Source organism: Coptis chinensis, chromosome 7, assembly GCF_015680905.1.
Source record: "Coptis chinensis isolate HL-2020 chromosome 7, ASM1568090v1, whole genome shotgun sequence".
NCBI lineage: Eukaryota > Viridiplantae > Streptophyta > Magnoliopsida > Ranunculales > Ranunculaceae > Coptis > Coptis chinensis.
In genome coordinates this window covers 31,488,383-31,502,287 of record NC_141462.1, presented here as the reverse complement: position 1 = coordinate 31,502,287, position 13,905 = coordinate 31,488,383, and the positions used below count along the sequence as shown (strand labels likewise).

At 37.8% G+C, this 13,905-nt stretch overlaps 1 protein-coding gene and 2 long non-coding RNA genes across 6 annotated transcripts; 2 read left to right on the top strand and 1 right to left on the bottom strand.

The window, feature by feature from the left end:
* Positions 1 to 672: 672 nt before the first annotated feature.
* LOC147487122 (kinesin-like protein KIN-14I) lies at positions 673 to 2,984 on the top strand. 4 transcript variants are annotated; one of them, XR_015202001.1, is made up of 6 exons: positions 673 to 688; positions 1,120 to 1,204; positions 1,732 to 1,858; positions 1,975 to 2,135; positions 2,223 to 2,266; positions 2,913 to 2,984. XR_015202001.1 is itself a non-coding variant. In XM_086572462.1 (5 exons), the coding sequence occupies exons 2-5, from the start codon at positions 1,748 to 1,750 to the stop codon at positions 2,931 to 2,933; spliced, it is 288 nt and encodes a 95-aa protein (XP_086428588.1). In that variant the 5' UTR covers positions 729 to 1,204; positions 1,732 to 1,747; the 3' UTR covers positions 2,934 to 2,984. The 4 variants fall into 4 exon arrangements, 1 of the variants encoding a protein (XP_086428588.1); XR_015202000.1 differs by lacking the exon at positions 673 to 688 and having other exon boundaries at positions 729 to 1,204; XR_015202002.1 differs by lacking the exon at positions 673 to 688 and having other exon boundaries at positions 729 to 1,204; positions 1,975 to 2,130; positions 2,913 to 2,978.
* A 635-nt stretch (positions 2,985 to 3,619) lies between these two features.
* LOC147487121 (uncharacterized) lies at positions 3,620 to 4,547 on the top strand. Its single transcript, XR_015202227.1, has 2 exons — positions 3,620 to 4,086; positions 4,241 to 4,547. It is a non-coding gene; the product is annotated as an uncharacterized LOC147487121 (long non-coding RNA).
* A 6,142-nt stretch (positions 4,548 to 10,689) lies between these two features.
* LOC147487120 (uncharacterized) lies at positions 10,690 to 13,650 on the bottom strand. The gene is made up of 3 exons (XR_015202797.1): positions 13,524 to 13,650; positions 11,219 to 11,283; positions 10,690 to 10,809 (listed from the first exon to the last, which is right to left on the bottom strand). It is a non-coding gene; the product is annotated as an uncharacterized LOC147487120 (long non-coding RNA).
* Between the last annotated feature and the right edge of the window lie 255 nt (positions 13,651 to 13,905).

The window sequence follows — 13,905 nt, the reverse complement described above, 5'->3', positions numbered from 1 at the left end:
TTTGGCATTCTTGGTACTATTTTAATGTTCGGAATTACATATGATGGCGGTGTTAATGAACCTCCAAAGTTTAGCTCATAGAACTCGATTCCAAGGATAAAGATGGAAAGCCCATAAATCTTCAAAGAGAAACCACCTTCATTTGCAAAGAGACTAAACAATGCCAAGAACAAGCAGGAGGAATTCGTATCTCTGCCAACGTGATGATGAGATTGAGGTGGATATTGATGTTGTTGATGTGAAGACTCTGTGGGAACTTGATAGATTTGTTACCTATTACAAGAAAAGTTTAAGAAAGAAGAAAAAAGTTGTTCAACAAAGTGAAGGAGAAGCTGGGCACTATGTGCAGGAAGTGGTTAGTATTTGAATCACAAATGTTAGTTTCCTTTTTCATATAGGAAGAATATTGTTTGATTTCCTGTTGTTGATTTTTTTTTTGTAAGGAACCTGCTCCAAATTGTAGTAGAGGCACTTAAGGAAACTAGACCCAGGGTACATCCTAGGTTCCCTTATGGAACTTTTGGTTAATGTTGCATTCAATAATTCAATATAACCTTGATTGTTGCAGCAGAGGAGAAAAATGTGTCGTCTGCTTCATCGCTTGTTCAACAAGAAAAACAAGGAGTTCATGCGGGTCGATTGAGTAGTTCAAGTAGCTCTAGCAAATGACTCGGATCCTCTTCAAGTGGTATTATTTTGTTATTCTTATGAAGTTGTTTATAGTGCAATCGATAGCCAACTTATTCATAGTCAGATTATCTTATTATGTTATTACTACTTTCATTTGACAGATTCTGACTTTGTGTGGGATAAACTGCCTATGTTCGTAAATGGCTGAAACCTTAGCTTGCATGACAAAATTAGTATTGTTTTCTATATGTATATTAGGTGGACGATAGTTGTATTCTAGTCGGATGGTTTGGTCAACATTGGATTATTTTCCTTTTCTTTTTTGACCTCCAAGTTTGTAATATTTTGGTTGTCAATCTCTATTTTTCTGTCAGATTCATACATGGATCTTCCTCATACCACGACTGAACCTTTTTAAGTTTTGTGAACTTTCTTGAGTTTTTCTGAAGGCTATTGTATCATGTTGAAGGTCTGTTTATTTTCAATCAGATGTCGATCTTATGAAAAAGCCAAAAAAAGGTTGACGATAGTGGAGGCCCCTAATGTCCTCACAATTGCTTTAAAGAGATTTCAGGTAATTAGTGCATGATATTATTTTTAGAAAATGAAATTTCATGTCATAAATCAATGCAGTGGCTATTTTCCAATGCTAGCATACCTGTTTTTTACATATCAAGTTTCATGCTATACATGGTGGGAAGTTTGGGAAGCTTAATAAAAGCGATCCGTTTTCGAGAGATCTTAAATTTGGCCCCATATATGAGTGGGACTAGTGGCAAATCCCCAATAGACAGGCTCTATGCAGTGGTGGTTTACCTAGATACAATGAATGCTACATTTTCTGGACACTACGTGTACGTGTTATATTCGGAATTTCCAGGGGAAGTGGTTTAAGATTGATGACAGCATAGTATGGTGGGAGAAGGATGGTGTGTAATCCTAAGTATTTGATATTTCACTGCTTATTGGTATATTTTTCATACATGGCAGCCTTAGGGTTTTGAGTTCAAAGAGGAATTTTGTTTAATAAGAATCTGCTCAAGCAGGCGTTAATAGCTCCAATCACTATCTTCTTTAACATGCTACCATTTTTCTTTCCAGGAAAATCTTTCAAAGGATGATGCAAGATGTACAACAATTTCTCCGGGTTTTCTTTAGTGTTAGGAAGATTGATGATCCTATTGGGCTTCTACCTGGTCGAATTATTTTAGGCATCAATAAGTGTGGAGTGAGTTATAATCTTTTGACTTTGATGTTATTGACACGTTCTAGATATTCAGTTTTTCTGAATGTTAAGTCTGCTTGTGTTGAATATAGGACTAATTGCTCGTATTTGCACTCCAGGTTTATTTTTTCCATCCTGTCCCAAAAGAATATTTGCACTCTGCTGACCTTAGAGACGTAATGCAGTTCGGTAGCAACAATACTGCTTTCGTTTTTAAGATGAGAGTTGCAGGTGTCCTTCACATATATTGCACACAACATTTGGTCTAAAGTCAAGTGAAGTAAATTCATATTCACTTTTCTCAAGTAGACACCTTCTTATCGTAGCAAGTAAGATTAACTGTTTTAGACTTCTTTTTTCTTTTTAGGCGGAGAATCTTGTGCTGGAAAGAGGAGAAAACTTAACAAAGAGGTACTTAAGATTTCAGATGAAAGAAATCTGTCCTACAATTTCTCTGCAAATTGAAAATTGGTATCATAGTCCCTCTACCTTTTGGAAAACCACACACCTCTCTTGGGGAGGTGAAGAAAGGCATCGACGGTACGATTGCCTTGGTAAAATACCAAAAATGACTTCATCTTCTACTCGACCTTGTGTTTCATCATCACAAAGACTCCTCTTTCGACTCTTTCACCACATGATTTTTGTTAAGTTGATTCATTCCCATATTTTTGAAAACGTATATATATTGATGTGATTGATCCATGTAAAGTAGTGAAAGATTCTTAATTAGATTGTTGTTGGACTGTTGGTCACTATGTTTTGAGGTCATATGATTTCCAGCAATGTAGTTTAGAAGAGAAAGACAAAAATGCTAATGTCTTTTGTTTTAAAGTCAATGCGTGCATTTTTTTCTCTCCCGGTTTAGATTTGTTTTCATGCAATGTTTTCAATTCAACGATGTTGAAAGACTTGGTTGCCAAAAGGAAGAAAGATGTTGAAAGACGACTTTATAGGTTTAGGTCTATCAGGGCCACTTTTTAGATTGGGTTGATCTGATATAGTTCATTATTTAATATATTGCTGACCTCCATATTTGTTGACTTCCATGCTGCAGTATTTTACTGTTCATATCTAAAGGCTTAAGCTCAGTAATAGAACAATTGGGTTGGTATTTCAACCGGTTCTCGAGACAAACTCTTTTCCTCGAATTGAAGCAATCTCGGGTTGGTGGCTATGGCCTGTAAATGTTGTATTTGACACTTCCACCTCTTTCTTTCTTTCTTTTGAATACTTACACTTTCATGACTTCAGCTAAAATTTCAGGTTCATGGTCTATAATTTGCATATGCTTGTATGATATTCTTTTAAGTCATTTGACTGTAGTGGCTGATTGATTTATGAGGCCATTTGGTATACTTAACTACTTATGAGCTAAATTACTAAACAATCTTATTTGCCTGCATATATGTTTTCTTCATTATTTGTTTGGCTTTACTTAAAGTTATTAATCAAGCAGATGTTCTTCTTTGAATTCATTCTATAATGAAGTTTTTCAGTCGTAAATAACTTAATATTAAAGGGAAGTTGACTATTGACCTTTACATCTGCTGTAGATATGTGGTGCAAGTTTGTCAGAGGGTGTCTTTGTTGGCTTTTTCTTGTCAATGTCATCAATTGCAGTGGTAAACTCTTTATAACCATTTATACAAACTTGTATATATTTTCTATCCCTGTTATTATTTTATCAAGTTTGATATGTAGTATTTTATTTTTAACCCGGGTTTTGAAGTTAAGGTTGATAATAATAGTAACAATTGCCCTTCATGGCCAAGTCACTATTGGGACACTTATTTTTCAGGTATTATTTGCATTTTGGTTTCAGAAACTATTTTTACTAGTTGCTCAGTAGTATGTCGTCATGGATACTATGCGCGCTGATATATCAACAGGACATACTATGCATGTTTATATTTCTTATTCCTCTGTGGTGGTAATAGTGGTCTTTCTTTATTCAACTTCTTTGGAAATGTACACCGTCAATACAGTAATACAAGTTTGTTGTCTACTCTCTCAACTATATATTGGGCATCTGTTTGATAATTTGTTGTGATGCATATTGATAAAAAATTGATAACATATTATTCATCGAGATCACTATATGGAATCGAAACTGGGAATTTCACTTTTATCAAACCTATTCCACCTTGCCGAAATGTGTTAGCAGATGTCTTCCCAATTCCTCAGGATGTTTTTGGGTTGGAGGATTGATTGGAATGTTATCTTATGAGGTAACTATGTTTGCATGTATGCTTATCTCTTTTATAAAAAATAAAATGCTTATCACATTTTTTTTTTTTACATTCATATAATAGTACAACCGATTACTCGCACCCTTTTCTTTTTTCAATACTCTATATACTCATTACATGGAAATTCTTTTAGGTTTGGGAGACACAACTATCAGAAGCAGAGAAAAGCTTTCGCTGTCAGTTTTTCTGGAAGGAACAAATGCAAAAGAAGTCATGCAAGCTTTGGTTAAAAGGGAAAGTCTTCACTTTGGAAATCCTTTTATGATATGACAAGTTTTGACCCCTCTACTTTTTTCTTTGTAAATGTTAGTTTTAGTAAAACCATTTCCTTTTAAGTTGTTGGGAATAGCTTTAGCAATACATAAAGGGCTGCATGTTCAGTCCTACATTTCTTGTTCGGTCTTAACTTTAAATTTTGCCCCGATATTATTCTTATCTTAGCTTGAAGTCTTGTTTCTCCTTTGATTAGTCATGTTAGGCAAGATTATTATAGTCATGCAAGTCACAAACTATTCAGTGTCTTTGAGCAGAGTACATTAATTTTAGCATTTTGTTGTTCTTATTGTTTCTTTATGAATACATTGGCGCTTGTAGCATTTGAGTGGGAACCTGCAAGAATGTAATTTGAGGGGAAAAAAATGTAATGTTGGGATACATGAAAGAATTATTATAACAAATATTTTTTTTTAAAACAAAAAACTAATACCCGACAGATACCAACTGTCTAGTAGTAAACTAACCTGACGGCCTATAACACTTGTCCTATCCGACGGCCTATAACACTTGCCCTATCCAACGGCTAGCCACAGGTATACCCGACGGTTAACAATAGCAGTCCATTTCCGACGGTTCTTGACAGCAGGCATACCCGACGGTCCAAAGCAGTGGGAATAGCTGTCGGCAAAGATCATCAAACCCGACGGCCTGTTCTAACTGTTAATAACTGTCAGAAGCCTATGCCGACCGAGCTTTTTCCGACGGTCGTGCGACAGTTTTGGTCTGTCGGGTAATACCTTTGGCGACAGTCATTGTCAGTCGGGTAAAGTCGTTTCTTTTGTAGTGGAATACCGAGGAGATAACGGGATTGTTATGGGCCCATCCAGAAGGTGTTAAGTTGGCTCGGACTTTTCCAACAGTTTTCATGTTAAACGCTACCTACAAAACTAACGGTATCGGTGGCCTTTAAATGCATTTGTTGGGGGGTGACTTCAACATGGAAATCTTTCACCGTGTGTCGAGTCTTTGCCGCTCACCAAACAACGGTCGACTATGAGTGGGCCCCGCATCATTTTAGTGGCTTGCTTGGTGACATAAGTCCATCCGCGGATGGATTCGTCGGCCGGGACTTAGCCCCGATGAGTGCCGACATGAGTTTTTCCTAACGCACACAAGCATCTATGTAGATGGCATATCGCTACGTCGTCCTTTCAAAATGTTACGATATTTTTGCAAATCTGAGAACTTGTAGAAAGGCCCAGTTCGTGTGGAACAACGTAGTCAAATCAAAGACAGAGGTTATTTTCCAGTAGATGGGATGATTTGGAAAAATATTACGGGGTTGAGTACTCAATTTTGTTTGTTATTTGCGAGACTTGGTTTCCTCCACGGGGATCGATTAAGTATGTTGTTGGATGACCAACACATTCACTTTGGGGAGTACAACGACCAATAGAGTTGAAGGGTCTCATGCTTTCGGTGAAGTGTGTACTAGGAAATGCAAACTGTCATGATTTTTGAGTATGTTTAGCTTAATCCACCCGATTCTAGAGATCCGGATGTCGAAATTAGAGCTACCTTCCGAGAAGTATGATTGTAACTTCGGCCACCACCGAGTTCCTTTGTTTACGTGAACTTCGGAGGCCTTGTCTCACGCAAGTGTTTAGACTTGTTATTTGAAGAAATAGATACCCGTAAAAGCGTGTTAAAGATGGAGAGATAAGGTGTTGGTGCTATTTAGCGCCACGAGCCATGGACTGCCATGTGCTCATGAATTAATTGAGTTTGAAGAGCAAGAGCGGTCCATCCCTTTTGAATCGCTATCGACCCCTTTTTGGAAAACATTATGCCTTCTCCCAATGTGTGGGTGGGTGTTGGTCCCGATGTTGCACCTTCATGGACTTGTTCATGAATAGGTTTGCAATGGTTTTACGAAGAAGAGCGGAGAGGGTTATGATTAGGAAGCTTATGGAGATTGCCGTACCCGGAGAAAGTACATGGCTAGTACGCCTTGTGAGGAAAGCAAAACCAAAGGTCGGGCGAAGGTAGGCTGCGAAAAGCTTCAAACCGGAGATGATAACTCTTCAAAGCGAGATCCATCTCATTTTGAACATTCTCAACGTGACCATGAAGAGTGGGTCTCGTCACAACCAAACATTATTTCACCCCCAAAACATCCACACTACACCAAGAAAGAAGTCTTCTCCAAAACTACCAACCCAAAACATCCACACCACACCAACAAATAAGCCTTCTCCAAAAACACCAAAACAACCACACCAAGAAATAAACCTTCTCCCAAAACACCAAAACAACCACACCACGAAATAAGCCTTCTCCAAAAACGGTCCACCACGAAATGTGAGAGATGGCTTAGACTTTGGAAAGACGAAGGGGTCCTAAGGATTACGGGTTGGATATTCCTGAAGAAATGCATAAATACATTGTTAGAGTCCATGACCACTGTTGGCGATGGCAAATCTGCGGGTTATAGAGCTTTCTCGCATTGCATTAGGAAGAAGTCAAGAAGAATGGCCACAGATGAGAAGGGAGTTGTCACGAAGAGCTTCGACAACCTCCCCTTTATTGTACTTTGTACAATCAAAGTGAGGTTTTTATTCGATGAAGGAAATCCTACATGAAGAAGGTTCACGCACCCTTAAATAAGTGGATGAGCATGCCTTTTCTTTGGATACTTATTTGCTTCAAGATTTAATGTTGTCCTTATGCATTTAGGAACTCATCGGTGCTTCCTTCTCATGCGCTGAGAACCCAAGCAAATCCCGAGAGTGACCCAAGTGTTGGGTGGCACATGTTGGTGGAAATTATTTTGTCAATGTTGAACTTGTTGAAGATTGTCCGGTTCCTCGATAATGTCGCCAATGGCTTAGAGCTCGATATGATATTGCTGAAAGTTGGAATTTGGCCTTGACAAAGAAGGCAATTGCAATTTATGGCATTGAACATTCCCAATTTAATATGGGAAAATGAGCTCGTTGAAGACCCAACAGTACATGTTATCGACTAAGTTGTTTGTATGTTGTCGATATGATATTTTGATGTAATTTGTATTTTGATATAATTTGGAACAAGTGTAATTTGATTTGATTTTTATGTTATCAATGTTAGGGCTTTTATTTGATTTGATTTGGAAATCGAGTAATCGACTAAGTTGATTCGGACGGCAATCGAGTGATTTTGAAATCGAGCGATCGACTAAGTGATATATTGATGTAATTTGATATTTTGATGTAATTTGGAACAAATGTAATTTTATTTTATTTTTTTGTTATTTGGAAATAATGTTAGGGCTTTTATTTGATTTGATTTGGAAATCGAGTGATCGATTAAGTTGATTCGGACGACAATCGAGTGATTTGGAAATAGAGCGATCGACTAAGTTGATTCGGACGTCAATCCAGTGATTTTGAAATCGAATGATCGACTAAGTTGATTCGGATGGCAATCGAGTGATCGACTAGTTGATTCGGACCTCAATCGAGTGATTTGAAATAACGTTCGTATGTTGTCAATAATGACCGAAACTACACGGTGAAGTCGTTTGGCTTTAATACAAAACGACCCAGCCAGATCGTTTGGTCTTTAGACCAAACGATGTGGTCATGTCGTTTGTCCTTTAGACCAAACGATATGGTCATGTCGTTTGGCCTTTAGAACAAAAAAGCGATCTTAAATGGGTCGTTTGAGATTAAAAAGAGACCGATCTGCCATGGTGGTTTGGCTTTGATACAAAAGCGATCTGGCGAGGTCGTTTGGCCTTTATGCCAAACGATGCGGTGGGGTGGATTTGGAAGCAAAATTTTTCAAAATTCGTTTTGTTTTTACAACACTTTCATATTCATCAAATTCCACTTTTCCATTTAAACATCAAATATCAAACACTCTCATTCATCAAATTCCACTTTTCCATTCAAACATCAGATATCAAACATTCATCCATACATAAAATTCCATTCATACATTAAACCCTAAACTGAAACAAATTACATTCAAACATTAAACCCTAACCCTAAACATTAAATTCCATTCAAACATTCATGCAAACATCATATCCATCAATGTATGAATTACATCCATCAAACTAAACTACAAAGTTACAAACCCTAAACTGAAACAAATCAACTATAAGCCCTGAATGTACTTGCACCTAGTCAAGTTATGCGCTGTTCGAAGGAGGGACCTTGCTTCCTCGGCATATCATTCCCACCAATTGCAGACCTCTCTCTAGCAAGCGGGTTTTCATCGATGGCGCCGTTCTATCGAAAAAAGAAAAATCAAGATAAGTTACCAATCGAATGCAAAAAATCACGTTAGAAAAACTCAATTAAAAATCACAATACTTACAATCGGTGAAACGGTTAAAGCGGTTGTCTCGGGGGGGATGAATAGGAAGAAGCTCGGGATTCACCAAAACTACATGAGAATTCCTCGCATACCAAGTCATGTAGTTTTGATGACACTCCCATGGATAAGATGAAATAGGTCTTCGGTTGCGAGTTGGATCAATGTGATTACTGCCACGACTCGATAAAGTGGCCCAATATTGGTCCAAATCACCTCATATCCGCGTCCGCCACGGTTCTTGTTCTCCAATTTGGCATTGGAGGATCTTTAGGTACAAGTTGCAAGTTGACCTAACCGACGCACCACCCTTGCGGCAGTAAAGCTCGACAATGTTGAAAAACATAGCAATCCCTCAAAAATGCAATGTCATCGATGGGTTTGTATCTCGATATTTTTGTAGGGATGCCAAACAACTTGAAACAAAATCAAATGTGTCATTAACAACTCTAATGATCAATTACTAAAAATAAATATAAACAAACTTAAATACCAAATTGTCATTGAATTTAATACTTACATTGAACTCATTCAAATCATCAATTATCGCCGATAAAACTGCAATGCATCGTTGTGTCGTAATAGTGTGGAGCGGCGGGATGTGTCTATGAGCACGCCGGTGAGGCGAGATATAGTTGAAATTTGGGACTGTCATGAATACCGAAAATACTCATAGATCCATGCCTAGATATACACAAATAGTTAACATATTGATAGAGTAATAAAATTAACATTAAAAAATAAACTCTAAAATACTCAAATTTTTACGTAGAAGAGTCATATAGCACCAGAACCCCTTTCACCTTCGCGTGTGGCGACCACGAGACCTCTATATAAAAGCGTCAAAATTGCTGCACCCCATGCATACTCTTCTATCTCAATGAATTTCAACAACGACCTCGAGATAACATATAGGCACTCCGGTCGGACTTGTCGGTAAAAAAACGACACATCCAAAGAAAAAACGAATAAAAGCTCTAACGGTCCGTTGAACATCCCGAAACTTCGAGGCCTTCTCTACCACATTCCCAAAATACGTCACATATAGGGCTATCATGAATCTTGTTAAGTAAAATGCTTCCGGATGAATTCTAGCCTTACTTTTGAAGTGAACTTGCTAGCTTCCATCTCCGCCCTAATCAAATCAATAGGGAGCCCTGCCAAGATGTAAGAGATTTATCGATTGTTGTAAGTTCACTCAACATTGTCCCCTTGCACCGCTCTTCCTCTAATCGTGACTCCAGATTTGGACAACATCGTCCAAAGTCACGATCATCTCCCAACCGCATATGGAAGGTGTTGGTCTCCTGATGCCATCTCTCCATAAACGCCGAGATCAATGGTGGATCCATATGCTCGTGATAACCTTCCACGAGATCAAACAACCCATCCTTCTCAATCCGCGGCAAATCTCGGAGACCTTTCACATTCATTTTTGAAAATTCCATTGGGATAACTTCGCTAAGTGTAAAACACACTTCAACGCCTCATGATCCTCACTGAAACAACCGAAAGCACGCATTAGATATATATGAACAGAAACAAAATATTTTGTAAAAGAAAATCAAAGTACACAAGAAAAACAAAATATTACCCTTCTCTCCCAAACATCGCGAGCGACATGCACCGCATAGTCATACAACAACTCTGACTCATACGGGCCTCCCCCATACACACCTCTTTGAAACTCCAAATCATCATTGGATTTTCTTACGAAATCCAATACCGGAGGTGCTTCTTCCACTGGTGGTACGTCTTCTACCACATATTCTTCAACATCATCATCCTGCTCATCCTCCTCCTCACTCTCCTCCTCACTCTCACTCTCCTCTTCTACTATACTCTTCCCTTTGTCTAAACCTACACAAACCTCATCTAAACCTATATTAGTATCACTATCTACACTATCTACACTATCTTCACTAAACGAATCAACCTCGGGAACCTCAAGAACCTCTTTTTCCAAATGGTCCCCTCTACTGCTACCGATGCGGTTAAGCCGTCGCCCTATGTCTTTTTCTTCCAACTGCATCACCCTAGAGGAACCGCCACCAAACAATTTCTTAACACCCTTTAATGTAGTTTTCGCTACATTCTTCACATTCTTTGATCGAGGACCCATCGCTACAAAGAAAAATAAAATAAGTATTAGTAAACCATATTTAAATAAACAATGTACAAAAAACCACTAGAAAAAAAAGAGATCATCCCATTAATAAAACAAATGTACTTATAAGCTTGCTATGATAACTCCAAGTATATATGAAGAAATAGAATGAGGCGTTACACTATCCAAATTCTATCGAATTTTGGGCAGAATTTCCTTTGTTTAGTCAACATTTAGATACTTAAACTGTCATAACAACCTGAAATCAATAATGACATCCTTCCAACAACCATATGTACATAACACCCTATAAAATATTCAACCCACAATACAATTTCTATCCCTCGTCAAGCATAGGGGAAACCACCCAAAAACCACCTTGATTGTACATTCAAGAATTTGATAACCAAAGAAAAAGCTTCTCACCTATAATGCTTTACCGCTTCGTTTTGTTCCCTCAGATCCGGACCTTAAGCAAGTACTCGTAAAAGCTGCATGTAATCAAGGTCATTACTCATTAGTCAAGACTCAAGAACATAAGCAATATAAAAGGTGAGTAACAGAATGTACAGAGACACTAATCATAAAATGGTAAAAGTATCTTCTCTTATAACATCAAGCCCTAAAGGAAAATACTAGGTATGAAAGATGAGCACTATGAAAGTTTAGCAACAAGATGTAAAGCAACTCATTTTTTAATTTTCAAACGGGGCTCTAAATCACATGTTTGGGGGTATCACCATGCTACCCCCTCTAAGGGGTAGCATCGCTAGTATTTCTCTAAGCGTATTATTACTAAAATGGAGACAATGTTGCACTAGTTCCATTCAAAATTCAAGAATCTAACATAAGGTTACACTGAAACAAATCCAATCTTCATACATTAGAGGAGGAATGAACAACCGTACCCCATTACAACAGAAACAAGATTCTACCAACAACCGTACCCCATTACAAATTCCAAACCATCAAATATTACCCATTTCCTAAAACAAGTAGTTAAACCAAGCCAACAAGAAATAGAACCAAGCCAATATGATTCTTACCTTCAAATTGGATATGAAACTTGATTCAAATTGGATATGAAACTTGATTCAGGAAAGAAAAACTCGATGGCTCAATTTGATTGTGCGATTCTCAATTACAATTGTACCGATTCTAATTGGATTGGGCGAGAATTGGAATGGTTTTTGGATTGGGCGATTCTAATTGGATTGGGTGATTCTAATTCGTTTTTGGTTAGGGTTCGAAGGGTTTTGGCGGGTCTTGTGAGAGATGACCGACTAGAGAAGGTTTTTCGGTTTTGCGATGGAAGTGGGGGGTGTACTGGGCTTTTTGTTGGGCTTCGCAATTTGGGCTTGGGCTGTAGGCTGCCCAATCCAATTTTGGTGGCGCCCAATACAGGACCCATTCTTTATGTGACAAGTTAATATTCTGAAGACTAGCTAAACACATTCTAGTACTCCTGTCAGACGGCACATATAAATCAAACACAAGAAAGATGTCCTACCACCCCAAAGGCCAGTGTAAGAATCAAATATTCACAACTTACAACACTAAAAGTAGAAAGAGAGCAATGGCGCCCTAAACATAATACCCAACTAACCCTCACAACAAAAACACGAGATAACTTCGAAGAAATCAATATCTCTAGCTCTCCACCATTAATCATCAAGTAATCAATATAACAAGGTTTTATTCCAAGGTAAACAATAATGAAAACAACAATGACTCAAGCCATTAATCCACATTCGAATGCAGATGGAACTAGCATGACATGCACCTACACCAATGGCCAAATCGTTCAACTAAAAAGAACGTAACTTATTCACCCACACATTTTTGCCGACTTGCCGTGTCAAACAATATTTGAAAATTCGAGGAAACCCAAATACATATCAACAGCATGGAAGCCTAGAATACACACAATCAGTAAAAGACACAACAGATCCTATAAGTCTAAGAACCACCTTACTTATGGGATTCATATTCCGTAACATACAATGTCTAAGAACCACCTTACTTATTGGCATGGACAACTAATAATGAGAGTCTAACTGCAAAAGTATTATTTAGTCACTGATCAAGAATATTAAACTATAATTTGAATGTTTCAGCCAGACAGAAGGTATCTATAAAGTATAAAGTATAAACACCTTTAACAAAATAATTAGTTCTTCTGACAGAAGAATACCAGGGCTCGGATACTCGGTGTGATTCATAATACTTCATAACCTTTCCAAATGAACTCAAAACCCAAGAATGAAAATGAGCAAAATAATTAGTGCCGTAATTACAGAAAGTGAAATATGTGCGCGAGTGCCATTAGTTCATGGTAGAACCTTAATCTTAGGTGATGTTGTAGTGATGGAATCTGTGTTATTAAATTGATCCTATTGTTTTGGACCAAGAGAAAAAATGTGAATACTAGGAACAGAACCATATGATTGCAAATAGGTCTAAAACTATTTTCTTCAGAGTATCTATATATTCAGAAATGCTAATTAATAAGTTATACTATTTGGTGAAGTTATACTATATTCCTAGTCACTCTGTATTTATTAATTGTAGGTGATTAGTTATACGAGATCACAATTTTACTCACTCTACAAGATAGCTGTTAGTCACGTTTTATTGTTTTAATCTTGTAAAATCTTTGAGGAAATGAATGACACGCACATACGTTCAAAAGAGGTTGTTATGTGACTTATTATGTCGTTAAGAGATATACCTTTGAGATGTTTCTTGTTGTGGGACTTCACTGGATACGTCCAGTCATAGCATTTGTAGCAGTAGACTTTTCCCACCACCTTAACAATATGGGAATGGTAGTGTTGGAGATTTGAAATACGTCCAGTCATAGCATTTAGGGTTTTCCCACCACCTTAACAATATGGGAATTTGTTGGAAGGGTTTGGGGTTAGGGTTTGGTAAGGGTTTGAAATTCGAATTTGGGGTTAGGGTTTCAAAAAGAGACGACCGGTAATGGTAGGTTTTCCGGTTTCGATTTGGTGGGGGTATTGGGCTTTATTGTTTGGGCTTTCTTGGCGTTTCCGATCTTATGGTGGGGGTGTGTATTGGGTATTTTATAGTTTTATCCGGGCTTGGGCAAA

Coding starts and splice junctions, on each gene's coding strand:
- LOC147487122 (XM_086572462.1), top strand. CDS start 1,748: ATGATGCAAGATGTACAACAATTTCTCCGGGTTTTCTTTAGTGTTAGG. Junction 2,087..2,222: donor TTTTAAGATGAGAGTTGCAG/GTGTCCTTCACA, acceptor TTTTCTTTTTAG/GCGGAGAATCTTGTGCTGGA. Junction 2,267..2,912: donor GGAGAAAACTTAACAAAGAG/GTACTTAAGATT, acceptor TCCATGCTGCAG/TATTTTACTGTTCATATCTA.